Source organism: Odocoileus virginianus, chromosome 1 (assembly GCF_023699985.2).
Source record: "Odocoileus virginianus isolate 20LAN1187 ecotype Illinois chromosome 1, Ovbor_1.2, whole genome shotgun sequence".
NCBI lineage: Eukaryota > Metazoa > Chordata > Mammalia > Artiodactyla > Cervidae > Odocoileus > Odocoileus virginianus.
Window position 1 is genome coordinate 16,761,700 of NC_069674.1, and position 26,652 is coordinate 16,788,351.

General features: G+C 42.7%; 1 protein-coding gene across 1 annotated transcript in view; it reads left to right on the forward strand.

Annotated features, from left to right (window-relative positions):
* Nucleotides 1-26,652, forward strand: part of CREB3L2 (cAMP responsive element binding protein 3 like 2) — a 128,845-nt gene that overhangs the window by 61,699 nt on the left and 40,494 nt on the right. Inside the window, exon 2 of the mRNA XM_020910861.2 lies at nt 14,806-15,022. Within this exon, the coding sequence (XP_020766520.2) occupies nt 14,806-15,022 (217 nt within the window). The remainder of the gene's footprint in view (nt 1-14,805; nt 15,023-26,652) is intronic.

Genomic DNA, 26,652 nt, shown 5'->3' on the forward strand with positions numbered 1-26,652 from the left:
TGGCCAAAGTATTGGAGTTTCAGCTTCAGCATCAGTCCTTCCAGTGAATATTCAGGACTGATTTCCTTTAGGATGGACAGGTTGGGTCTCCTTGCTGTCCAAGGGACTCTCAAGAGTCTTCTCTAACACCACAATTCAAAAGCATCAGTTCTTCAACGTGCAGCTTTCTTTATAGTCCAACTCTCACATCCATGTATGACTACTGGAAAAACCATAGCTTTGACTAGATAGACCTTTCTTTTAATTTCACATCTGCAGTCACTATCTGCAATGATTTTGGAGCCCCCAAAAATAAAGTCTGTCACTATTTCCATTGTTTCCCCATCTGTTTGCCATGAAGTGATGGGACCAGATGCCATGATCTTAGTTTTCTGAATGTTGAGTTTTAAGCCAACTTTTTCACTCTCCTCTTTCACTTTCATCAAGAGGCTCTTTAGTTCTTTGCTTTCTGCCATTAAGGGTGGTGTCATCTGCACATCTGAGGTTATTGATATTTCTCCCAGCAATCTTGATTCCAGCTTGTGCTTCCTCCAGCTCAGCATTTCTCATGATGTACTCTGCATATAAGTTAAATAAGCAGGGTGACAGTTTATAGACTTGACATATTCCTTTCCTGATTTGGAACCAGTCTGTTGTTCCATTTCCAGTTCTAACTGTTGCTTCTTGACTTGCATATAGATTTCTCAGGAGGCAGGTCAGGTGGTCTGGTATTCCCATCTCTAGGGTAGGACCTAAGAGGGTACAAATAATGAATATCTTAGTCTTCACTGAGGAATATGAGGGAGTGCCCTGGGTGTTTCCTGGTGGAGTAAGTGAAGTGTTATTTATGGAAGGTGTGTGATGAAGGAGGGAAAACGGAGTTGTTTTCTGCTAGGAGAGTGGAGGGAACCTGGGAGGAGAAGGTTTATGTTTGTAGCGGGGGCAGGAGACCCAATTAGAAGAGCCTGACTAAAAGCAGCCTCTGAATTTGCTCATGTAATGAGAGCATAAAAGGGTTGAAACCTGCACATTGAAGGTAAAGGACAGGAGGAGTATCAAACAAAGGATAAGACGTCAATTAGGAAGAAACTCTTCAGGGACTTCTGGAGAGAGTGAGTAAGAAATTTAAATCTATTTTTTAAAAGTCTTTTTTGACTGTGGAGAGTTTGGACTCTTGAGTTACGTTGGAGAGTTTTAAGTGTGGGAAGTTAAAATCAAACGTTTTGTTGCCTTTGGCATGTAGGATAGATCAGGCAGAAAGCCCTGCTGGGTTACCAGCACTCTCATTGAGAGTGTGCGGGTAGACTCTGGATTAGGGGTCAAAGTGGAGAAGGCAGAAGGGAAGACTCATTTGTCAAGACGGCTGCCTCTCAACATCCCAGGTCTCTGCTTTCCCACTGCAGCTGGAGAGAACAGAAGGGCAGACTTTGTACTGCCTCAGCCTTGAACAGTTCGCTTGATCATGGTTTTGAAGGGCTTGTGTTTTTCAGAGGAATTCAGCTGTTTAGCATAAGGAAGAGGCAATAGAAGGACTCTGGAGGGCAGTTTGAGTTTCTCAAAACAAATCCAAGATGACTACTCCATCTGATATGGACCATGATTTATTTCTAGAATGGTTCTGTCTGCTCTGAAAGGACCCTGAGGATTTCCTCCCTTAATATAAGGAGGGGATTGCGTTGATCTCAGCCTCACATTGCCATTCAAGAAGCATTTGACCATCAGGAATCTGATCCCTGAGTTCTCTGTGCTAGCGATGGGGGAGGCAGCGGGCTATGCTGAAAGTATATGGGCTTGGGAGCCAGAAAGCAGGAATCTTGCCCTATTGCACTCTGCTTGACAATCTCCAGCTGTCCACCCTGGATAATCCTTGATCTTGCCAAGATCAGATACAACAATGATGTGGAAGTGTTTTGTCATATGTAAACCATTATGTGTTGAGCATGGGAGATGATATTATTATTATTATTATTATATTTTCTTGATGTTTTTGTTCTATGAGGACTGGTTAGATACTGTTAAGCCACAGAAGGAGAGACCTTTACCAAGCTAAGTCTAGTTTGGGTTCAGAAAGAACAAAGAATTCTCTTTGGGGGCATTTGCAGCAGTATATATAAGTAAGTCAGGAAATAGGTAGATTGAGTTTCTTTGTGCCAGCTAACTCTGAATCTCCTAGTTTTCTTTTGTCAGAAGGAGCCACCCATTGGTGTTTTTCTCTTAATCTCATTAACTGATTTGTTTGTATAAAATGAAATGATGAATTTTTTTCACATTAAATGTTAAGCTAAGAGCTGCTGTAGACCATTCAGAATTGATTGCATTTGAAGAAAGGGCATCATTACCTTTGCAATGATGAAGAATGATGTTCAAGAGGAATTATTTAGTAGTATTGATGCATCTCCCTTGACACACACAATGTGTGTAAAACTTCATACTTCCATAATTAGTAAATTAGGGGTAACTCTTTTTGGAAAAAAAAAAGAATATATTCTACCAATGGATTTATAGCAGGTTTCCTTTTAAGTAAGCCTCCCCAGTGCCTTTATAATTTGATTGACCTTTTCCACATACTTCTTTTACAAAGAAAGCCACATCTGGATATGACAAATCAAAATAAGCATGTTATGGATTTGGGCTCTTTAAAAACCAATTTTTGCTACTGCTTGTAATATTTCAGTAAAGGCAACGTCACTTCATCAAAGAAATAAAAACCTCCCAAACCTCTTGTGTAAGAGTTCCAAGGCTCAGCTCCCTCCTTTTTTTTTTTTTTTAACATATAGAGAAATATGTAATGTACCTAAATTTTGATATCAGAAAAAAATTAAGTCCCCTTGAAAATTTACTGTAATAAGGTTTGACTTGTGAGCCTTTTCTTTTTTTTTTTCCTGTGACTTTGACCAAATGGCCTTTTCTTCTTCAGGTGGTCATCTGGCCCTTTCCTGTATATGTGTGCAGGGCAGGAATCCCCTCATGTCTAAGGTGGCTTTCCTTGAAGGTGGACCCCTGGCAGAGGAGTAGACTTTGGACTTGGTCAGTAGTCACTCCTCTCATCCCTCCCTGCCTTCCTCCTCTCTCCGCTCCCCTTCTTCCCCCTCTCTCCTTCCACTCCCTCCTTCTCCCTTCCGTTTTCCCTCCTCCACAATACAGGCAAACAGTGTTCTGCTAGAGAAAAACCTTCCTTTCTAAAGTGAATTTGAGGTGTGCCGTCAAAATTACTTCCCTGCATTTCTTTGAGGCTTTGAGGGTTGTCAGTGTGCTCACTATATCCGTGACTGATGTTTTTGTAGCTTGCTGTGCTCTGGGCAAGGCTTCTAGCTACAATTTTTCAGTAAAAACCCTCTTCCCCTGCCTGAGATGGAGACTCCAGCCTGAGGCCGGCAGCGGAGGCAGCCGATTTCCAGGCGGGCCTGGAGAATAGCATCTTTGTGGGGCGCGGGCAGCGAAGTCCGAGCCTTGGACCAGGGCCCCTCGAAAGGAGCGGTCAACTTCTGCTTGCGGAACCTGCGCCCCGCCCGATTCACTGCCCACTGGCAGGGGAAAGGGCAAAGCTGAACAAATGCAGGGAGCAGCAACAGGGCGTTTCCCCTCGTCTGTCCTTTTCCTAAGTTGCAGAGCTTTTCCATTTTAATATTGCCTGCCACATTTTAGAAAATTAGTGTAGCAGAGCCGAATAGATTGTTAGCAACAACCGATAATGCTCCTTGTGTTATTACACTCTCTCTGCTGGGAGTGTCTGCCGGGAATCCATGGAACCCTCCTGTCCATGGAACCCTCCTCTCCATGGACAGGCTCAGGAGGTGAGTGTTTCCCGCATGTAGAGCCCGTGGACATTTTTCCACCAGGAAACTTCCATTAGATTCATCAAAATGGTGAGAAACTACTGACCAAGTCCAAAGTCTACTCCATTACTTCCCCTCACTTTCCAACACACACACACATGCACACACACACACACAGGGTCACATAGACATGCACACACATAGCGTTTTACAGACGAGGAAAAAGAATCCAGAAGAGATGGGGGTGGTAACCAGTCAGGTGTAGGCTGGGACCAGATCTCCTGTCCCTACTTTGATCTGACACAAAAGATGACTCTGAACCCACCTCTGGGGGACAGAATTGCTTTAGAACCTGTTCTATGAGCACAGCAGTCACAGGATATAGCTAGATAACTCATGTCGCACTTCAGGACAGTCCTCTCTTTATAAATGCCCTTTAAGCATCCTCTGTTCATCCCTCGCCCAGCCTGGGTCTCACTCAAAGTAGCTGCTCGCTCTGTTGACTGAGTGAACCTCCGTGGTGAGCAGCATAAGGAAGATAGATTCTTAGTTTTATACAGCCAGTTCTTTGAGCTCAAGAATTATGAATCCTTCATCTTCTTCCTACTCTACTTGCCTTCCTCACCCCATAATCCTGGCTCCTGGGGCAGTTGCCAGCAGGAGACAGTCGAGACTTAAAATCCCTCACTCTTACCTTGTAAGTTCCTTCTGACAACTACTGACCTGCAAACACAAGTGTCAGTGCTGAGAGCTAAGGGTAACTTTGCATAAAAGTAGCAATTTATGTAAGGTTACTTCTTGAGAAACCTATATGAAGGTCAGGAAGCAACAGTTAGAACTGGACATGGACCAACAGACTGGTTCCAAATAGGAAAAGGAGTACGTCAAGGCTGTATATTGTCACCCTGCTTATTTAACTTATACGCAGAGTACATCATGAGAAACACTGGGCTGGAAGAAGCACAAGCTGGAATCAAGACTGCCCGGAGAAATATCAATAACCTCAGATATGCAGATGACTCCACCCTTATGGCAGAAAGTGAAGAGGAACTAAAAAGCCTCTTGATGAAAGTGAAAGAGGAGAGTGAAAAAGTTGGCTTAAAGCTCAACATTCAGAAAACTAAGATCATGGCATCTGGTCCCATCACTTCATGGGAAATAGACGGGGAAACAGTGGAAACAGTGTCAGATTTTATTTTTTTAGGCTCCAAAATAACTGCAGATGCTGATTGCACCCATGAAATTAAAAGACGCTCACTCCTTGGAAGGAAAGTTATGACCAACCTAAATATCATTAAAAAGCAGAGACATTACTTTGCCAACAAAGGTCTGTCTAGTCAAAGCTATGGTTTTTCCAGTGGTCATGTATGCATGTGAGAGTTGGACTGTGAAGAAAGCTGAGCACCGAAAAATTGATGCTTTTGAACTGTGGTGTTGGAGAAGACTCTTGAGAGTCCCTTGGACTGCAAGGAGATCCAACCAGTCCATCCTAGGGGAGATCAGTCCTGGGTATTCATTGGAAGGACTGATGCTGAAGCTGAAACTCCAGTACTTTGGCCACATCATGCGAAGAGTTGACTCATTAGAAAAGATCCTGATTCTGGGAGGGATCAGGGGCAGGAGGAGAAGGGGCTGACAGAGGATGAGATGGCTGGATGGCATCATCGACTCGATGGACATGAGTTTGAGTAAACTTTGGGAGTTGGTGATGGACAGGGAGGCCTGGTGTGCTGCGATTCATGGGGTCATAAAGAGTCGGCCACGACTGAGTGACTGAACTGAACTGAACAACTTTAAAACATTTTATTTATTTATTTATTTACTGTGATGGTCTTTGAAGCAGTAGATGTTTTTCTAGAATTCCTTTGCTTTTTCCATGATCCAGCAGATGTTGACAATTTGACATCTGGTTCCTCTGCCTCTTCTGAATCCAGCTTCACATCTGGAAGTTCTTGGTTCACATATTGTTGAAGCCTAGCTTGTAGGATTTTGAACATTGGCTTGCTAGCATGTGAAATGAGTGCAATTGTGTAGTAGTTTGAATGTTCTTTGGCATTACCCTTTTTTGGGATTGGAATGAAAACTGACCTTTTCAAGTCCTGTGGCCACTGCTGAGTTTTCCAAATTTGCTGCCACACTGAGTGCAACACTTTAACAGCATCATCTTTTAGGGTTTGAATTAGCTCAGCTGGGATTCCATCACCTCCACTAGCTTTGTTCGTAGTGATGCTTCCTAAGGCCCACTTAACTTCATACTACAGGATGTCTGGTTCTAGATGAATGATCACCCCATCATGGTTATCTGGCTCATTAAGATCTCTTTTGCATAGTTCTCCTGTGTATTCTTGCCACCTTTTCTTAATAGCTTCTGCTTCTGTTAGTTCCATACCATTTCTGTCCTTTATTGTGCCCATCTTTGCTTGAAATGTTATCTTGGTATTACTAATTTTCTTGAAGAGATCTCTAGTCTTTCCCATTCTATTCTTTTCCTCTTTTTCTTTGCATTAATCACTTAAGAAGGCTTTCTTATCTCTCCTTGGTATTCTTTGAAACACTGCATTCAGATGGATATAGCTTTACTTTTCTTCTTTGCCTTTAGCTTCTCTTCTTTTCTTAGCTCTTTGTAAGACCTCCTCAGACAACCATTTTCCCTTTTTGCATTTCTTTTTCCTGGGGATGGTTTTGATCACCGCCTCCTGTACAATGTTACCAACTGTCTGTAGTTCTTCAGGCACTCTGTCTATCAGATTTAATGCAATAAATCTATTTGTTACTTCTACTGTATAATCATAAAGGATTTGATTTAGGTCATACCTGAATGGCCTCATGATTTTCCCTACTTCCTTCAATTTAAGTCTGAATTTTGCAGTAAGGAGTTCAAGTTCTGAGCCACAGTCAGCTCCCAGTCTTGTTTTTGCTGACTATCTAGAGCTTCTCCATCTTCAGCTGCAAAGAATATAATCAATCTGATTTCAGTATTGACCATCTGGTGATGTCCATGTGTAGACATTAAACCCTATTTAATTTTGATGGTTTTTATAAAAAAAAAGCTTTTCAAAATATTGACTGCTATGCCAGTGAAGCATTAGGTGCTTTACATGCATTATTTAATTAAATATAACAGGAAGCTGGTACTATTGTTATCCTCACTAAGGAGCAAACTGAAGTTTAGAGAACTGAAGGATCTTCATCAGGTTTGCACACCTAGGAGCCAGGATTCAAATCCAGTTGTCTGGCTTCAAAGCTGTGTTGCTCCAGTATCATATGGACACTGTTAGAGCTGGAATGAAAGTGTTAGGTATTAGAATAAAGGGAAAGAAGACTTCACAGGATGATTGGGGCCAGGTTGCATTAATTTAATGCAGGAGCATTAAATGTCAGGTCTTCAGTAATGGGGAGATAGACTTTGAAATGAATTCATAAAAGAACTTGCATGCACCTTCACTGAGGAGATGAGGAACGCTCATGTCATGCAACAGAGGTTTGACCCAAGCAGGAAGTTTCTTCCAACTTGGAGAGTCTGCGACTTTGAACCTTTTGGCAGAACTATGCTCTGAAGCAAGTGCATACGTCCATCTTTATTGTTGACACCCCATGGAAGTGATACCAGGAGATTCTCAATCTAACAATCCCCTGACACAGTTCTAGAGTTTGAATGTTGAAGACTGTGTGTTCATAATGGGTGAGGGAATGGGCTATCAGTGAGTCTGTCTTTCTTTTTTTAAACTTCAGTCTCTGCTATGTGTCAGCTTTAAGAGGCTGACCTAAACGGTGGGGCATTCTGTGGTAGAAAGGGCGTAGACTTTGGGACTGGCTAGACTAGGGGTGGAATAGTAATTCAGCTATACAGTGCTAACCATGGGCAAGGTACCTAACCACACTGAGCCCTAGTTTTCTCATCTATAAATGGGGACAAGCCTATCTTATCAGAAAGCACCTACCTTATGTTCCAAAAGTCAAGAACTTAGTCTGTCAGATGAGCCTACCACCTGATCCTGTTAGCATCTTCATTAATGATCAGCATCAGCATCATGTTTTCACCCTGGTTAGAATTTCTCCATGGGGTTAGATTGTGAAGCTTAGATACCTCTTTCCTAGGAGAAGCAATGTGGGGAAAGTTTGTTCAATTCGCAGTAAGAAGATCTATGTCAAGTCCAAGCTCAAATAGTTCATGACTCTGACCCTGGACAACAGGTTTAAAACCAACTTCCCAGGATTGTTGTAAATGTTGGTTGAGGGAAAAGCTGTGAAAACATTATAAACCCATAACCTTTTAGACAGAATGGTAAAACTCCATTATGCCATAGCTTTGAAAGAATTCAACTGACATTTCATAACCCTTGATCTACTACATGAGTAGTCCTTTGCTCAAGTGTTTCTCAGCAGAAAGCCTCCATCTTTGAGGCTCACTTTGCTTGTTTCTCTGGTGTTCAGCCTCTAGGACTGTATGCCCTTCTCTCATTGGCATTAAAGGTGGTATGATTCTGGCCTGATCCCTGCATGGCCTATGGTGTCTTGACCTGTCTACTGAGTCCTAGGGCCCACTGCTGCCAGGGAGACCCAGCTGGAGCTAATTTGCTGGGCTGAGTCACTGCATCTGGTTGGGACAAGTTGGGCGTATTTTTTCAATCTCAAGTGTCTCTCTGGGACCTTCTCTTGCTTACCACTTTGCTGAGTGCCTCAGCGTAGGTGGTGGTTAAGCACAGTCTCTCCCTTCTTTTGAACAGCTTCATTTTCCAGAGTGGAGGTTGTCATATTGTGCTTGGTAGCAGCCATGAGTTCTTCAGGACTCCCTGTCATTTAGGGCTAAATTGTTTGGTGACATGATAATTGCTACAGAATCCAATGTGAAGGGAGGTCAAGGATGGTTAGCCGAGTGAAAGAAGGTTTATTACTGCTTATCCAGGGGATGTTCATGAAAACATTCATTAGTGCTGCTCAGGAGAAAGAAAATAGTGTCAGCAGAGTAGTCCAACCTGGCAACTTCCATGGGAAAGCACAGACAACCAAAGAGAGCCTTGCCTCAGGATAAAGTGGGATTCCAGAGGCTTAGCTGGGCTTGCACAGCCGGCTAGGGCTGACACTGCAGCGCAAGGATGAAATCGTGGCTTGAGAATGCAGGGGTTGTGAGTTCAGGACTTGCTTTTGCATTCTACATTGTGTCATTTATTTCTCTTTTAGTTTCCTTAATTTCCATCTTGAATTCTGTCAGATGCTTGCAGAGTATTTGCCATTAGGCAACAAGTAAATTTGTCTTTGGGGATCTGCTTAGGGAATCAGACCCTGGCTTCAGGTCATCAGTGAATCAGAGAACCTGGGTTCTAGTCTTTTCTCTTCTGTTTTTATGGCTGTGTGGTGGCTTCTCTTGCTGCGGGACATGGGCTTTAGAGTAGAAGGGCTTCAGGAGTTGGGGTGTACAAACCCATGTCCCCTGCATTGGAGGCAGATTCTTAACCCCTGGACCACCAGGGAAGTCTCTGGGTTCTAGTCTTAACCTTAAAGCTGTTCCACTCCTTGCCATGCAAGGTCTGGTCCATGGGTGAGCAGCATTACTTGGGAGCTGATCTTGGGCCCACCTGCATTTGTGAATCATCTTCTATGTCTTAACATCCCCAGCTGACTCATCTGCACATAAAAGTTTGGTCGAAGTGATACGGCTAGAGAAGGCAGGACTTTTTCTATCTTCTTCTTTTTTTAATATTTAGCTTCAGGTCTTAGTTACGGCCCTTGAGATATTACATTGTGGTGTCTGGGTTCTCTAGTTGTGGTGCATAGGTGTGTATGGGCTTAGTAGCCCCGGGGCATGTGGGTTAATAGTTCCCTGACCAGGGAACCAAGAACTTCCAGATGTTCAAGCTGGATTTAGAAAAGGCAGAGGAACCAGAGATCAAAATGCCAACATCCACTGGATTGTAGAAAAAGCAAGAGAATTTCAGAAAAACATCTACTTCTGCTTCATCGACTACACCAAAGCCTTTGACTGTATGGATCACAACAAACTAGAAAATTCTTAAAAGAGATTGGAATACCAAACCACCTGACCTGCCTCCTGAGAAATATGCGTGCAGGTCAAGAAGCAATGGTTAGAGCCAGATATGGAACAATGGACTGGTTCCAAATTGGGAATGGTATACATCAAGGCTGTGTATTGTCATCCTGCTTATTTAACTTATATGCAGAGTACATCATGAGAAATGCTGGGCTGGATGAAGCACAAGCTGGAATCAAGGTTTCTGGGAGAAATATCAATAACCTCAGATATGCAGATGATACCACCCTTATGGCGGAAAGCGAAGAGGAACTGAAGAGCCCCTTGATGAAAGTGAAAGAGGAGAGTGAAAATGCTGGCTTAAAACTCAACATTCAGAAAATTAAGATTATGGCCTCTGGTCCCTATCACTTCATGGCAAATAGATGGGGAAACAATGACAGACTATTTTCTTGGTCTCCAAAATCACTGCAGATGGTGACTGCAGGCATGAAATTAAAAGATGCTTGCTGCTTGGAAGAAAAGCTATGACCAACCCAGATAGCATATTAAAAAAGCAGAGACATTACTTTGCCAACAAAGGTCCTTCTAGTCAAAGCTGTGGTTTTTCTAGTAGTCATGTATGGATGTGAGAGTTGGACTATAAAGAAAGCTGAGTGCTGAAGAATTGATGCTTTTGAACTGTCGTGTTGGAGAAGACACTTGAGAGTCCCTTGGACTGCAAGGAGATCCAGCCAGTCCATCCTAAAGGAGATCAGTCCTGAATATTCATTGGAAGGACTGATGTTGAAGCTGAAACTCCAATACTTTTGCCACCTGATGTGAAGAACTGACTCATTTGAAAAGGCCCTGATGCTGGGGAAGATTGAAGGTAGGAGAAGGGGACGACAGAGGATGAGATGGTTGGATGGCATCACTGACTCAATGGACATGAGTTTGAGCAAGCTCCAGGAGTTGGTGATAGACAGGGAAGCCTGGCATGCTGCAGCCCATGGGGTTGCAAAGAGCCAGACATGTCTAAGTGACTGAACTGAACTGACCAGGGATTGAACCCTCATTCCCTGCACTGGAAGGAAGATTCTTAACCATTGGGCTACCAGGGAAGTTCCTTTATCTTCTTATTTATTATTTTGTATCCACAGGGACCTATCTAAAGTTTAGCATACAGTGGTTGCAAAATCCATGAATCTTTCTCTGACTTTGAGCATGTCCAAACTGCTAGGGACTTTGTAAACTTCCAGGGACTTAATTGTAAAGTGGTGTAAAGAGAGGGGTGGTGAATGGAGTTGGTGTCAAACCTTCTGTGTTTGAAAAACAGACATGAACATTTGAATGACTGATGATGGCAGTGGTGGTTTTATTTTATTTTAATTTTTAATTAGAAGATAACTACTTTACAATATTGTGATGGTTTCTGCTGTACATCAACATGAATTGGTTTTAATATGGCTATCTTTGACCTAATAAATCAAAAGCTCTGAAGATGGGTCATAGGATTTCTATGTTTTAAAATTTCCTGTTATGTTCACTAATGTTTATTACAGTATCATACATAAAAACAATCTTTAAATGTCCCTTAAGAGGAAATGAATAAATATATAATGTAACACAATTCAAAAATCTAAATTAAAGAGTAGAGCTACACATATAAACGTTAATAAGTCTAAAGAACTTTTTTGAGAGAAGAAAGTTGCAGAGGAAGTATAAAGTATGGCACTATTTAAAGTTAAAAAAAACTTGTGTGTATGTAATGGAAACATACTTATGTAGTAGAAGTGTCAAGTTCTAGATGGGAAAAATAAACACCAAGTTCAGGGCATTAGTTAACTTTGAGAGAGAAGAAGGGGATTAAATGGGAGCTTCATGTTTTATTTTTTTTTTTAATAAAGAGTAAAGAAATAAAGGTTGTAATAGCAAACTTGGAAAAAAGCAACATGGAAAAAAAGGTTTTTTTGAAAAGGTATTATCATCATTATTACTCATTATCATCATTATTCATGTTACTATCCTCTATACTTTTTCTGAATGCTTAAAATATTTCATTATAAAACAACTAAAACAAAATCCTCCTGATAATTGTGATGCAGACAGTTGGCATTCTTTCTAAGGGGATTTTAAATATATAAATATTTTTTCACTTGGCTGCATCAGGTCTTGGTTGTTGCGCACAGGATCTTCACTGCTAGTGTGGGATCTTTGTTTCAGCATCAGAATCATTTTAGTTGCAGCCTCCGAACTCTTAGTTGCTGTATTGTTGTTGTTTAGCTGCTAAGCCATGTCTTCCTCTTTTGCCACCTCATGGACTATAACCCACCAGGCTCCTCTGTCCATGGCATTCCCCAGGCAGGAATACTGGAGTGGGTTGCCATTTCCTTCTCCGGGGTATCTTCCCGACCCAGGGATCGAACCTGCATCTCCTGCATTGGCAGACGGATTCTTCACCACTGATCCATCTGGGAAGCCCCCACCTTGTTGTTCAGTCACTCAGTCGTGTTTTACTCTCTGCGACCCCGTGGGCTGCAGGCGGCAGGGGAGCCCTCATGCTTACTCTTAGTGGTAGCATGTGGGGTCTAGTTCCGTGACCAGAGAATGAGCCCAGGGCCTTCTGCTTTGGGAGCTCGGAGTCTTACCCACTGGACCACCAGGGAGTCCCTCTCAGGGAATTCTTGCCTTAGATATGTCTAAGCACCTTTCAGCTTTAAATATGTTTGTGCACAGAGAGCTCTTACCCAACCACCCTCTCTTGTTCTCTTACATGACACGTGCCTGTTAGGATGTACCCAAGGTCTGTGGCTTCTCTGCATTCTGTCCTGCTGAGATGCAGCTTTTCTCATGTTTGTGCTGTTGGTGAAACCCACCCATCTGACGCTGCTTTAAGGACCTAGCCTACAAGGCTCTTCTGTGTTGTCTTCTGTTTTTTTTCTGGAAGGGGGCGGTTCTGACCTACATCTATCCTAATCTTAGAGCTCTAACCGTAGGGTCACCTCCTGCCCCCACCTTCCCTAAACTGCATTCATTTTCATAACACCTTCACTGACCCTTCAGTTCCATGGTAGGACTTAGTTGCCCTGTGAATCTTACAAATTTTCATCACCTCCCCCCAAGTATCATCATTTGCAGTCAGTTCTCTTATTACTCTACCTGCTTTCCAAGTATGGAAAGTTTAATCAGTAATGATGACACTTGTTGGTCTGTGACTCAGGGAACGTTTAGAAGGTAGAAGTGGCTCTAACAGCTGGTGTCAACCAAACTTTTAAATTAAATTAGTTTAGAATTATTTTTAATATACTCTGCAGCCTGAGTTCTAAACCAAGGGTATGGACTTCCCTGCTGCTCCAGTGGTTAAGACTCTGTGCTTCCATGAGGGGCTCACTTTCAGTTCCTGGTGTGGAGCTAACATCCCACATAACCCGTGGCCAAAATATTCTTTAAAAAATTTTAATAAACCAAGGGTGAGGAACTTCCCTGGTGGTCCAGTGGTTGAGACTTTTCCTTCCAAGGCAGGGGGTGAGAGTTCAGCACCTGGTTGGGGAGCTAGGATCCCACATGTCTCGTGGTCAAGAAACCAAAATATAGGACAGAGACAATATTGTAAATTCAGTAAAGACTAAAAAATGGTCCACGTTAAAAAAATAAATAAATAAACCAAGGGTGATCTTCCCCTTACTCCCCCCAGGGCCATTTGACAGTGGCTAGCAGCAGAGACATTTTTGGTTTTCATGACTAGGGGAATGCTACTGGCCTGGTGAGGGTAGAGGCCAGGGATGCTGCTAAACACCCCAATGCACAGAACAGCCGCACCCCCCATAACAAGGAATTTGCCATCTAAAATGGCAGTAGTGCTGAGGTTGAGAAACTTGGCTCTATAGACCCTCATATGATGAATATCCCTCTATCAGTGAGGCAGAATGGATGGGGCTACAGTCCTATAAGTGTGGGGTTGTGGAACAGGGAGTGCAGGACTCCCTGTGGGGCTGTGCAGAGATCATTCCTGTTTTATCATCCTGGCAGGGTGGGGGCTAGGGAGGTGATGCTGTTGGAGATGGAAGATGGGAAGAGATGAAGTAGATTAAGGAAAAACTAGAGAGGAACAAAGTCCAGGTACTTGGAAGAATAAAGGAAAGCTTATTCGGATGCCTTTGAACTTGGCACTTGGCTGTGAATAACACTTTCATGCTACAGAAATGCAGGATAGCTTGCTTATTTTCAGATATTTCCAGTGTGAAAGGTGGTAGATAGTTGCAGTCATGGCCCCGAGTGACTCATGCCATCCTGTTTCCACCGGCCTGCAGTGTGATTCTTGCTATTCCTCTGTTCAAGAGGTGGTGTCTCTTTTCATCCCATGAATCTGGGCTGGCCTTGTCACTTGCCTTGACCTGAAGAATGTGGGGGGAGTGATGTTGTGTGACCTCTGGGGCCATTCAGCTTTGGCTTTCTCCCTCCAGGAACATTTCTACCGTCATGTGAGAACTCCCCGCCTGATAAAGCCTCTTTGAGGAAAAGGCCCAGGCACCCAGTGTCCCAGCCCAGCCCAGCCCCTGCCAAAATTCCAGCTCATTGCATCTCTGCCAGTGAATGAAGATGAATCAGTGTATCCACCCAGCCAACCCATAGCATAGTGAGGAACAATAAATCGTGGCTATTTTAAGCCATTTGTCTTTGGGGTGGTTTGCTACACAGGAACAGATAATTGGACATTGTGCATGAGTGACTTCGTTTGGATGTTGTTAGAAGTTGTGGATGATATTTTGGTGTTAGAACGTGTGCGAATGTGCTAAGTCGCTTCAGTTGTGTCCAACTCTGTGCGACCCTATGGACTGTGGCCTGCTAGGCTCCTCTGTCCATGGGATTCTCCCGGCAAGAATACTGGAGTGGGTTGCCATGCCCTCCTCCAGGGGATCGTCCTGACCCAGGGATTGAACCGTGCCTCTCATGTCTCCTGCATTGGCAGGCAGAATCTTTAGCACTGGCACCACCTGGGAAGCCCTTGTGTTAGAATATGTGTGTGAATATCAGACCATGGTTAAAAGACACTGAGTTCTTCCTCCTTTGCACTTGTAGCACTTCTCGGAGCTTCTGGATGAGTTCTCCCAGAACGTCTTGGGCCAGCTCCTGAACGACCCTTTCCTCTCAGAGAAGAGTGTGTCGATGGAGGTGGAGCCGTCCCCGACGTCCCCGGCACCCCTCATCCAGGCCGAGCACAGCTACTCCCTCTGTGAGGAGCCACGGGCCCAGTCGCCATTCACCCACATCGCCACCAGCGACAGCTTCAATGACGGTAAACCCAGAGTGGGGGAAGCAGCTGGGACCTTGGCATCTTTGGCCCTGACCTCCTTGAGGGTGCGGAACGTGTGTCACAGTATCATCAGCACCTGCTTCAGCCACATACCTGCTGTGTGTGGCCTGTGCTTGGGCCCTGGGGGAATGCAGAGAGGCACAGAATGTAGCTCTACCTGAGACTGTGTGCTCTGGGAATTTGCTAGAACTGAATGGTACTAATTGCTCTTTTTGACCTGTGGACTGGGCAGCAAAGCATCCTTCCACATATCAGGTTGGCCTCTCTGGTTGCTGACTCCAGTACATCCACCATTTCAAGAGGTCATGCCATGTTTGTTTTTTTTCCCTGAGAAAGAATGTTTATGACCACTCTTCTCCATAAACACTTCTTGTGTATCCTCTGGACCCATTTCCGACACGTTTCCTTAACCCCACGTATAGGAGATCTTGGCGAGCATTCCTAGACTTTCTTGTTGGTTACCCTTTCATGCCCATTATCAAGGCCATTAGCTTGGTATGTGTTGAGAGCTTAATTTTCCTGGTCTTAAAGATGTTCACATGTTTTTACCATTACTCCATAGGACTTTAGTTGGTACAGGCTCTATATAACCACCTATTTTAGTATCTTGAGTAAGTTTCGAAAACTGTATCCTCTAATGTTAGTTTGGCATATGTTCTCTTCTCCTGGCAGGATGGCAGAGTGCAGGATGGTCCCTAACTTGATGTCCTCTGTCTTGACCTAGATGTCCCCTCCCCTCCTATACCACTCTACACATGACACGTCTTGTGAAGTGACTACCTACAGGATAGGATGCCTCCTGCTTCCTTGGGTTAAAGGCACATGCCTGTGTTCACTTTACAAAGAGGCCATTAGCTTTGTGGGGGAATCCCTTCTCCAGTTGGGGTTCTTAGATCTAGCACGTGCGTGCATTTGCATGCTCAGTTGTGTCTGACTCTTTCAACCCCCAGGCTGTAGCCTGCCAGCCTCCTCTCTCCATGAAATTTTCCCAGCAAGACTGCTGGACTAGGTCGCCATTTCCTCCTCCAGGGGATCTTCCCGAGCCAGAAATTGAACCCACGACTACTGCGTCTACTGCATTAGCAGGCAGATTCTTTACCATTGATCCACCTGGGAATCCCTCATAGACCTACTGTGCTGTGTGTGGGAAACCCAGGTTTCCCATATTGCAGATGGATTCTTTTACCAACTGAGCCACCAGGGAAGCCCAGGAATACTGGAGTGGGTAGCTTATCCCTTCTCCAGGGGATCTTCTCAACCCAGGAATCAAGCCAGGGTCTCCTACATTGCAGGCAAACTCTTTACCAATTGAGCTGCCAGGGAAGCTCCTTAGATCTACTAATGACCTCTAACAGAACCAACTCTGGGATCAGTAAAACATCTTATCTTGGGACAGAGAATACTGCAGGTTTTTTCTTTCTCAGGCTCATTCTTCTTTTGATTAGAGGTCTACCCACAAACAGCCCAGAAACTTTGGCCTTCTGTCCTCAGTGAAGGGACGGTCCCAAATCTGTGGGTGAGTCCTTTCCTGACTGGACCCTTTGGAGCCCTAACTGTATTCTCAGATTTCTCCTGACAAGAGGTTAGATGCATGATGATCTAATCCTTCTCCTCTGTGGTTTCTCCACTGTCCCTGCCTCAACAAGGGAACAGGGTGAGGGAAGTCCCCTGGGAGGGACGGGAGGAAATACAGCTGAAATAATTCGAGGATGTGGAGCTGTTCTGAGGGTAACATGAGATGATGTGTTTAAAGAACCTGGGACAGTGCCCACCACATAGCATTTCAGTGACTTGGTGTTTCTTCCTCCTCTCCTCACCTCCTCTTTCTTCCTCTGTTGTTGCAGGGTTGTTATTGTTCGTTTTCCTGATCCCCTTCTTTTCCTCCTGCTTCTCCTCCTTTCACTCTTTCTTCTCCCCTCCTCTTCTCTCCATCTTTTTTCCCCTTTCAGTTTCTTATTAAATCATTTCCAGGAATGATCTCTGTTCAAATTCAGGGATATGGTCTCTGTTATGACTATATACCCGTCATTTTATTGTAACGTGGAGAACAACTATAGAGAGTCAGCCTTTTTCTGCATTTTAGCTTAGATAAACTCATGCAGTCCCTGCCTTAGTTGCCTTTTTTTTTTTTTAATGGACTATAGCACTAGATGGGAGATTAGACTAAATGACCTTTAAGATTTCTCCCAGTGCTGAGGTTCTGTGTGGATGTGGTTTCTGTTTAATGTTTGTAACTGCCTTTGCATATGGTTTTCCCATTCTCTCTCTCTTTTTTAATATTTTTGATATGAACTATTTTAAATGTCTTTATTGAAATTGTTACCATATTGTTTCTGTTTTATGTTTTGGTGTTTTTGGCAGTGAGGCAAGTGGGATCCTAGCTCCACAATCAGGGATTGAACCTGCATTCCCTACATTGAAAGATAAAGTCTTAAACACTGGACTACCAGGGGAAGACACAACCCATATTCTCTGTACTGGTTTGCCTCTGTTATTCCTACAGTTCCTTTGATGCCTCTATTTCAAGCCCTACTTCCCTTTGTGGAAGTCATTTCTAATACCTCTTGTATAGCTTTTTAACTGCTGTCTTAACAGATCTCCCAAAATTCGTGGCTTAAGCTAGTAATAATCATTTATTACCTCTCATGATTTCTGTGGATCAAGAATTCAGGACTTGCTCACATAGGTGGTTCTGGCTGTTGACTGAAAAAATCTCACAACTTAAAAGTTGAGAATTATGTTTTATTTGATGGACTTTCTGAGGACTGAAGCCTGGGATGCAGCTTCTCAGATAGCTCTGAGATTCTGTTCCAAAGAGGTAAGGGAGTAGTCAGGTTATATAGGAGTTTTTGCAACAAAATCCAGGTAGTCAGAACATTCAAAAATTACTGTTAATTAAAGATAAACCAGACATCTCAAGTTGGTGAATTTAGCATTTTTCTCTGTTTCAAGAAGATGAAAGAGCCTGGGCTCATTGAAATCATTCCTCTGATATGCACCTTAACTATCTAGAGCCAGTAACTTGTTCTTTCCCATCCTGAGTTCCTTCATGGCTCACTGTGTCCTCAGATGGTAGAAAGTACTGGAGCCGTGTGGGGACTGTTTTACAAGGGCATTAATTTCATTACAGAGGGCATCACCCTCATGACCTAATTATCTCCCCAAGGCCCAACCTCCTGTGACCATTACTTTGGGCATTAGAATTTCAGCATGTGAATTCTGGGAGGACACAAACATTCAAACCGTAGCAAAAGGAGAGTTGACATTTTAACTAGGATAGACAGGGAAGGCCTTTCTTTAAAGGTGGCATTTGAGCAAAGATCAGCAGATGAGGAAAAGAACTAGGTGTATGTGCAAGAGGCTTCTAGGCAGAGGGAATGGCCCTGTGTCAGGGGTGTGATAATAACATAGCAACACCTCTGTTGTATTCCGTTATCTGTGGAGCTAGCCAGCCATGCAGCAGCCTTGGTTCTAGAATGTGCAGATCAGAGCTGGCCTAAACAATCTGGGCAACTTTCCCCTTCAAGTCCATGTTTGCTGAGCACTTACCATGTGTTCTAGATACTTGTGAGACAATGATAGTAAAACTTAGTGTGTACTAAGTCACTTCAACCATGTCCATCTCTTTGCAATCCTATGGAGCCCGCCAGGCTCCTCTGTCCATGGGATTCTGCAGGCAAGAATACTGGAGTGGGCTGCCATGTCCTCCTTCAAGGGGATCTTCCCAACATAGAGATCGAACCCACATCTCTTTATTTCTCCTGCATTGGCAGGTGAATTCTTTACCACTAGCACCACCTGGGAAGCCCAGTAAAACTTAGATTCTTACCTCAAAGTAGCTCAGAGTCTAAGGAAGATACCATGTACCCCAATACTTGATCAGACTGAATACGAGCAGTGTCCTGAGAGGAAACTGTAGCAACTCAGAGGAGAGAGAGCATGCCCAGTGATGACCACAGGAAAAGTTGCAGGAATGAGGCAGAATTTCATTTGAGCCCTGAAGTGTTGAGTAGAGTTGAAACGGTGGTGATGGTTGGAGGGAAGCAGATAGTGGACACAGGGCTAGGAAACTGATTCTTCTAAAACAAAACCCTGAGTGAAATGATTGCAAATAAGCAGTTTTCCAAAAGTTCAGGATCCCCTCCTCTTCCTGATAACACTTTTTTTTTTTTTTTGCTTTCTAATGCTAATCAGTATACATGTAGCATAAAGGAGCCACCTACTTATAGCTTAGTGTGGGGAGAAATGATCAATCTTTTTCAGGAAGCTTTCTTATCAGACCAAAGCACACAACATTCACCTCCCCATCTGGCCCCTCCTATTTAGAGGTGCTATAATGCCATACACAAGGAATGTTGCCTGCCGTATCAGTCAACAAAAGGTGTTGTGGCCATCAGCCAGACTATGCCCATTAAGGAGGTTCAGGATGGAAAAAAGCAGGATACTGGCCCTAGATAGGTAAGGTGCATATCAGAGGAGTGATTTCAATGAGCCCAAACTCTTGCATCTTCCCATATAAAGAAAAGTGCTGAATTCATTTACTTCAAGTGTCTGGGATTCTTTAAGTCACAGTAAACTTTTGATGTTCTGACTACCTGGTTTTTGTTGCAAAAAATTCCTGTACATCCTGACTTATCCCTCACCTCTTTGGAGCAGTCCCTCAGAGCTGTCTGAGAGGTTCTCTTCTGGACCTAAGTCCTCAGAAATCTGCTGAATAAAACAGATTTCTCAACTTTTAGGCTGTGCTCTTTTTTTTGGACTGCACTGCAATAGGCTGTGCTGGTAATTTGCTGAGAATAGGTACAGTGGGTCAGATATATTTTGCAAAGAGTTTCTGATCCACAGTTCATCTTAAGTATCAGTTTTTCTCTGAGTAAAGGCTTCCTATGCTAGCAAAATCCCTTTTGTATGCAGGGAATAATGAGTATGAACAGTAACCATTTGGAGTATGTGAAATCAGAGGTAGGCAGTGTGCATGAAGGAGCTGGGGAAATTGCTGAGGAAAGCATTGTGCAGGTCTTGGCTTCAATTGTTTTTCTGAGTTTTGTGTGGATAGGCAAATGTTTGGGAACAGAACGATTTGATTCATTTGAATCCCAGTTGGCATCCACCTTAGGGAGGATTAATTCACAAAGATCCCTCTGGAGTCTGTGTTCTGTTAAGCAGATTGCTTTCCTGATCCAGGAGGATGATATTTCTTTAGGAGACGCATAAATAGGCAGCAATTTAAACATTACTGTTTGCATTAAATTTAATATTCTTCATCGTTTGCGCTGTCTAAACAGTCTAAAGCCCAGAACTAGGAATCCTTGTTTCTAATGATGGTTAGTATTTCATTGTACCTCGCAAAGTCAGAGATTCAAATCTTCCTGTCCAGTTTTAAAGATTAAAGGGAATTCTTCTGTAATTGCTTCCGAGCCTGAAACAAAGTGATAAGCTAAACAGTTCAAATGAGACTCTCAGTTTATTAAGATTTTTCTTTCTCCTTCTTCCTCCCTTTTCCCTCTTTCTCTCTCCTACCATCATCCTTCTTTCTTTCTCCCTTTGTTATCTCCCTGCTAACTCTTTCTTTTCCCTCTTCCTCCCTCCTTGAACCCTGAGCCAACTATATTGGGCAAACATAGGTGCTCTTATCCTGTTTGTCTATCATGTTCTTCAGTTGAACAGTTTGAGACCCACCCCTAAAATTGTATGCAAAATTTGGGGCTCACAATATTTGTCAGTTTTTCTGCTGGGGACATATATAGCTTTTTTTTTTTTTTTAGATCCTCAACAGAGCCTGTGACCAAAAAAAGGTTGAGAAACACTAGTCTAAGATTACACTGGAGTCATCTGTCTTCAGGGCTGAATTTGACTGTAGACTTCTCTGAAACACTTGAACTAAAGAACTTCACATGGTTTGGCAACCACAGGAGCCGGTTCTAGGAATGTGGGCCGGCCTTTTAAACCACCAGAGAGACATCCTGCATTCAGCTTGTTCATTTCTGCCCATGATTAAGGCTGTTAAGCAGGGTTTTCTGTTCTTTTTTTTTAAAAAAGTGAAGATTTTATAAAGAGATAAGCAGAAGCACCCAAGTAGATTGAGGAATGAAAAGCTTATATTTAAATGACCAAGTTTTGCTCCTTACCAGCTGGAGGATATCTTCATGAGCTACTCTATTTTGTTCATGTTCCTTTGTAATTGGGGGACTAGGTGTTTATTTACTTTTGTTGGTTAATTTCAGTCTTCTTCCTAAAGAGGAAACCTAGAGCTGGATGAAGGCTGTTCAGAGAGAACTAGACATGGCCCCTGTCCTCCAAGGTGGTATAAGAAACAAGTTAGAAAATATACAAAATGTCAACAGACTCAGAGTAGAATATACTAATCCAGAAGTGATCTGTTAGCACCATGCACAAGTCAAGGTAACTTATTTTGGGTGGAATAAAGAACTCTTAACTGTGAATCTTTCCCTTCTACAGACAGTGGAACCAGAACATGAAAAATAATCATCTTCCTTCTGGCTAGCCTGGCTAGGCTTCTAGAGCCAGCAGGGCATGGAGTGACCGGGTGCACTGGCTTAGTATGGATATTCTAAATTTATGGTATTATTTCACAGGTGTCTGTGAAAACAATAGTCTGTGAGCTAAAGATGAACAGATGCCTGATGGAAGGCGGAGACTCAGCAGTTGATGAGAAACAGGGCCTTAGTAAAGTAGAGTGGTGTTTTTTCAGAGACTTGAAGAAGAAAAATGATGGCTGATGATGTCAGAGCAGGGAAGATATGCTTGATATAGCAGTCTGGGGAGAAACAGAAAGGTGTATGCCATGCATGGCAAAGAAAAAATGGATTTTGAAAGGATTCGATGAAACCAGAGCAGGACTAGCACAACATCGGGTATGCTGAGTAAAGGGTAGAGATGAGTCATGGGTGACTTAGGTTTTCTGTTTGCAGTGGTGAAGACATCTTGATGTTGAAATGTTCCAAGGCCTTGGGACCTGGGAAAGAAAGTCCCAGAGAGATGACAAAGAGCTGTATCTTCATCACATTTGATTAGAGCTGCTGACAAGAGCATGGGTCTAAGCTGTCTTAGAGGGCATAGATTCTATGGTTAAAAAAATGCAGACATAGCTGTCATTTACCTACAGGAAGTAGCTGGGTCCCCTGGCAAGGATGAGGTACAGAAAGAACCTGATGTGTTTGGGGTGGACAAGTATAGGAACAGTCTTCTTTTCAGAGTCTGAAACCTGGACTAGTGGTGTATGTTCTTTTGCTTTTCATCATTCATTTGAGACTATCTTTTATTTTCTTTTGCTAACTAGTATGGGAAATACCTCCTCAACTTTTTAAAAGTGAAATAATGACTTCTTTGTTTGCTTGGTCATTGCAGTGTTAGAATAGTATAAGAAAGCAATATTTATAGCTTGGTTCAATCACTCAGTTGTGTCTGACTCTTTGCAACCTTATGGATGGCAGCATGCCAGGCTTCCCTGTCCATCAGCAACTCCTGAAGCTTGCTTAGACTCATGTCCATCAAGTCGGTGATGTCATCCAACCATCCCATCCTCTGTCATCCCCTTCTGCTCCTGGCCTCAGTTTTTACCAGCATCAGGGTCTTTTCCAAGGAGTCAGTTCTTCCCATCAGGTGGCCAAAATATTGGGAGCTTCAGCTTCAGCATCAGCCCTTGCAATTAATATTCAGGACTGATTTCCTTTAGGATAGACTGATTGGATCTCCTTGCAGTCCAAGGGACTCTCAAGAGTCTTCTCCAACACCACAGTTCAAAAGCATCAGTTCTTCAGCCCTTCTTTATGGTCCAACTCTCACATCCATGCATGACTACTGGAAAAACCATAGACTTGACTAGACAGACCTTTGTCAGCAAAGTAACGTCTCTGCTTTTTAATATGCTGTCTAGGTTGGTCATTGCTTTTTTTCCAAGCAGCAAGCGTCTTAATTTCATGGCTGGAGTCGCCATCTGCAGTGATTTTGGAGCCCGAGAAAATAAAATCTGTCACTGTTTCCACTGTTTCCCCATCTATTTGCCATGAAGTGATGGCACCAGATGCCATGATCTTAGTTTTCTGAATGTTGAGTTTTAAGCCAGCATTTTCACTCTCCTCTTTCACTTTTATCAAGAGGCTCTTTAGTTCCTCTTTGCTTTCTGCCATTAGGGTAGTATCATCTGCTTATCTGAAGTTATTGATATTTTTCCTGGCAATCTTGATTACAGCTTTTGCTTCATCTGGCCTGGCATTTCGCATGATGTACTCTGCATATAAGTTAAATAAGCAGGGTGACAATATGTCTAGTTCTAACTGTTGCTTCTTGACCTGCATACAGATTTCTCAGGAGACAGATAAGGTGGTCTGGTATTTCTATCTCTTTAAGAATTTTCCACAGTTTGTTGTGATCCACAGAGTCAAAGGCTTTGGAGTAGTCAGTAAAGCAGAAATAGATGTTTTTCTGGAACTCTCTTGCTTTTTCTATGGTCCAGCGGATGTTGGAGATTTGATCTCTGGTTCCTCTGCCTTTTCTAAATCCAGCTTGAACATCTGGAAGTTTTCGGTTCACATACTGTTGAAGACTCACTTGGAGAATTTTGAGCATTACTTTGCTAGCATGTGAAATGAGTGCAATTGTGTGATAGTTTTTTTTTTTTTTTTTGTGTGTGTGTGTGTGTATGATAGTTTGAACATTCTTTGGCATTGCCTTGCTATCTAGCATTAAACTTGGGAAAGACTCTGATGCTGGGAAAGATTGAGGGCAAGAGGAGAAGGGGTAGACAGAAGATGAGATGGTTGGATGGCATCACTAACTCAATGGACATGAGTTTGAGCAAAATCCAGGAGATGGTGAAGGACAGGAAAGCCTGGCGTGCTGCAGTCCTTGGGGTCGCAAAGAGTCAGACATGACTGAGCGACTGAACAACAACAAAGCATTGAACTTACTCTGTTCACAAGTAAGAGTCATAATTTTGGTGAGAAAAGTGTACACAAGAGGGGTTTTTTTGGCATGTATACACTAAGTACATCTTTTTAAATCAGTCATTTGCTCCACAGATATTTGTTTAATGCATACTCTAAACACAGTTTCCTATGGGAGGACCTGAGATACCAAATGCAGACCACAGATAGAATTTAGCAGTTCATCTCTGGGATCAATTTGCTTGAATTGGAGTCTGGGTTCTGCCACTTACTAATGGTGTGAATTTGAGCAAGTGGCTCAACTCTTGTGTTTCTTTCCTGATCTTTAAAATGGAAATAATTTTCATGATACTCAACCTTGTGCTATTGTTGTAGGGATTAAGTTATTATATATTATACATTTATAACAGTGCCTGGCAATTAGTACACACTAATTAGCTCTTGTCATTATTGCTTTGCTCTTGTTATTATTGCTTTATGCATATTGCCACATAATTCAGTACATAATTTACCAACTGACCACAATATTAACAACCAGAATAAGTGAAAGAGGCTGTAAACACAGGCACAGAAAGAACACGAAATCAGGAAGGTAAACATGAAGAACGGGGCCTGGCACACAACTCTCAAAACATTTGAGCTGTTACTGGCTGGTCTTAAACTGGAGTGCTTCACCTTAGCAAACAGTGGATTAGGAGTCCATATAAATGAAGGTGAGAAGTATAGGAAAAACCAATATTGCACTTTTTTTAGTGGCTAATTATGGGCTCAAAATAATGTTAATTGAAGAATACTCACTTTTGGCAGAGATGTTTCATCACTGATCTCTTGCAAAGCAATATGCTAGAGGGGAAAAGAGCCCAGACTGTGGGACTGGTTGGCCTGGGTGTGCAACTCTGGTTGGCCGTATATGTGCTGGGGGCTGTATACCAGCTGGGGGCTGTATACCAGCTGGGGGCTGTATATCAGCCCCCAGGGGTGACATAGGTTGAGGAGTTTAATCTCTTAGTGTCCTTGTCTATAAAATGAGAACGATCATAGTGCTTGCCTTCCAGAGTCACTCTCAGGGTTAAATTAATTATTATATATCTAAAGCACTTAGAACAATGTTTAGCACGTAGTAAACACTCATAGTTAAGTGTTCTCTGTTTTCACTGTTTTCAACACTTCCCCATACAACTCACACTGGAGGTGATTTCATTGTCCAGGCACTCAGGGAGGGACCCTGGGCAGGCAGGCGTCTACCTTCTGTCTGAACAGTGGGCTGCAGTTTAGTCTGACTCTTTGATACATTCACCTGCTTTCCTCCCCTCTCCTGGCTTCCAGAACCCAGTCTTGGCGTTTTTCCTTTAAGAGATGTTTACGCCAAAAATGGGTCAAGATTTGCCAATTCTGTTGAAGAAATTCACAGGGCAAATAGTGAAGTATGAAATACTGAAGGATTTAGATGAGGCATACTTATTTAATTCACAGACATTTCTTTTTTACTTTAGACATATAAATAGCTAGTGGGTGCATATGTGTATATATCATTTAAGTGGTATTTGCCCTATGTAATTTCTCTTTTTAAGAGTACACTGACATACCATATAGATAAATGTATATCTGTGTTTGTGTATATACAGATATATGTGTATTATTTATATAATATATAAAATGACACACATATATAACTCATATATATATATAACATAAAGATACTTTCTACTCCCAATTTAGAGTTTAACCTCTTCTTTCCCCCTCCCAGGAATCAGTTTCAATTCAGTGCAGTTATTTATGGAAATGATTGAGGACCTGCATTTTGGTGTTACCTGTATGTTAGCTTTTAGTTTGTGGGCTTTTTAGCTGATGTCTTGGTAATCTCAGCATCTAGCCCCAGTGCTCACAGCTGCTTCCTTTCGTCCTTGGATGCGAAGGACTGGTCATCACGAGACAGCGGCCTGTTTTTGTTTTCTTGCTGACAGCTGGCTGAGTGGTGATCCCCAGGAAATCTGCCAGTTGAGCTTGGCCTTTGATAGCAAGCTGTTTAAATAAAATCAGGAGATATGTCGGCTGTGCTTCTTACTCTCCACGGTGCACTACTGGCCTTATTGGGTCATGTTTTCCTTCTTTTTTCTTTTTTTTTCCTGGCTGTGCTGCATGGCATGTGAGATCTTAGTTCCCTAATGAGGGATCGAACCAATGCCCCCTGAAGTGGAAGCTCAGGGAAGCTCAGGGTCTTAGCCATTGGATGGCCAGGAAAGACCGGGTGATGTTTTCCTCCTGAAATGAAACTTAAAAGGCATATAGATATAGTTTAGGAAAAAAAAATTTTTTTAATCAATATCTGAGCTTCAGAAGTTTTACAAATTTGAGCATGTATAGAGTGTGCGCTGACTCTTATTTTTGTAGTTTTATCAATAACTCAGCCATCTAAGTCCTATCAATAACTCAGCCATCTAAGTTCTAAGCTATGGTGCTCTGCTGATGTTTTGCCAGTGAAATAAGACTGTGAAAGTAAGGTCATATGGGAAAAGTGTAATACATATTCTACTGATTCCCTTTCACTTTATCTTCTGTCATACCTCAGAGGTTATATTTGTCATTTTGTTTTCTCAGATTTGAAATTTATTTCCATTGACAGACAGAGTACAAGCTAACACCTAGTAGTTCAGAATGACAGCTCCTTTTTTCTAATTTCAGCTGCTGCTGGAATGTTGTTCTCAG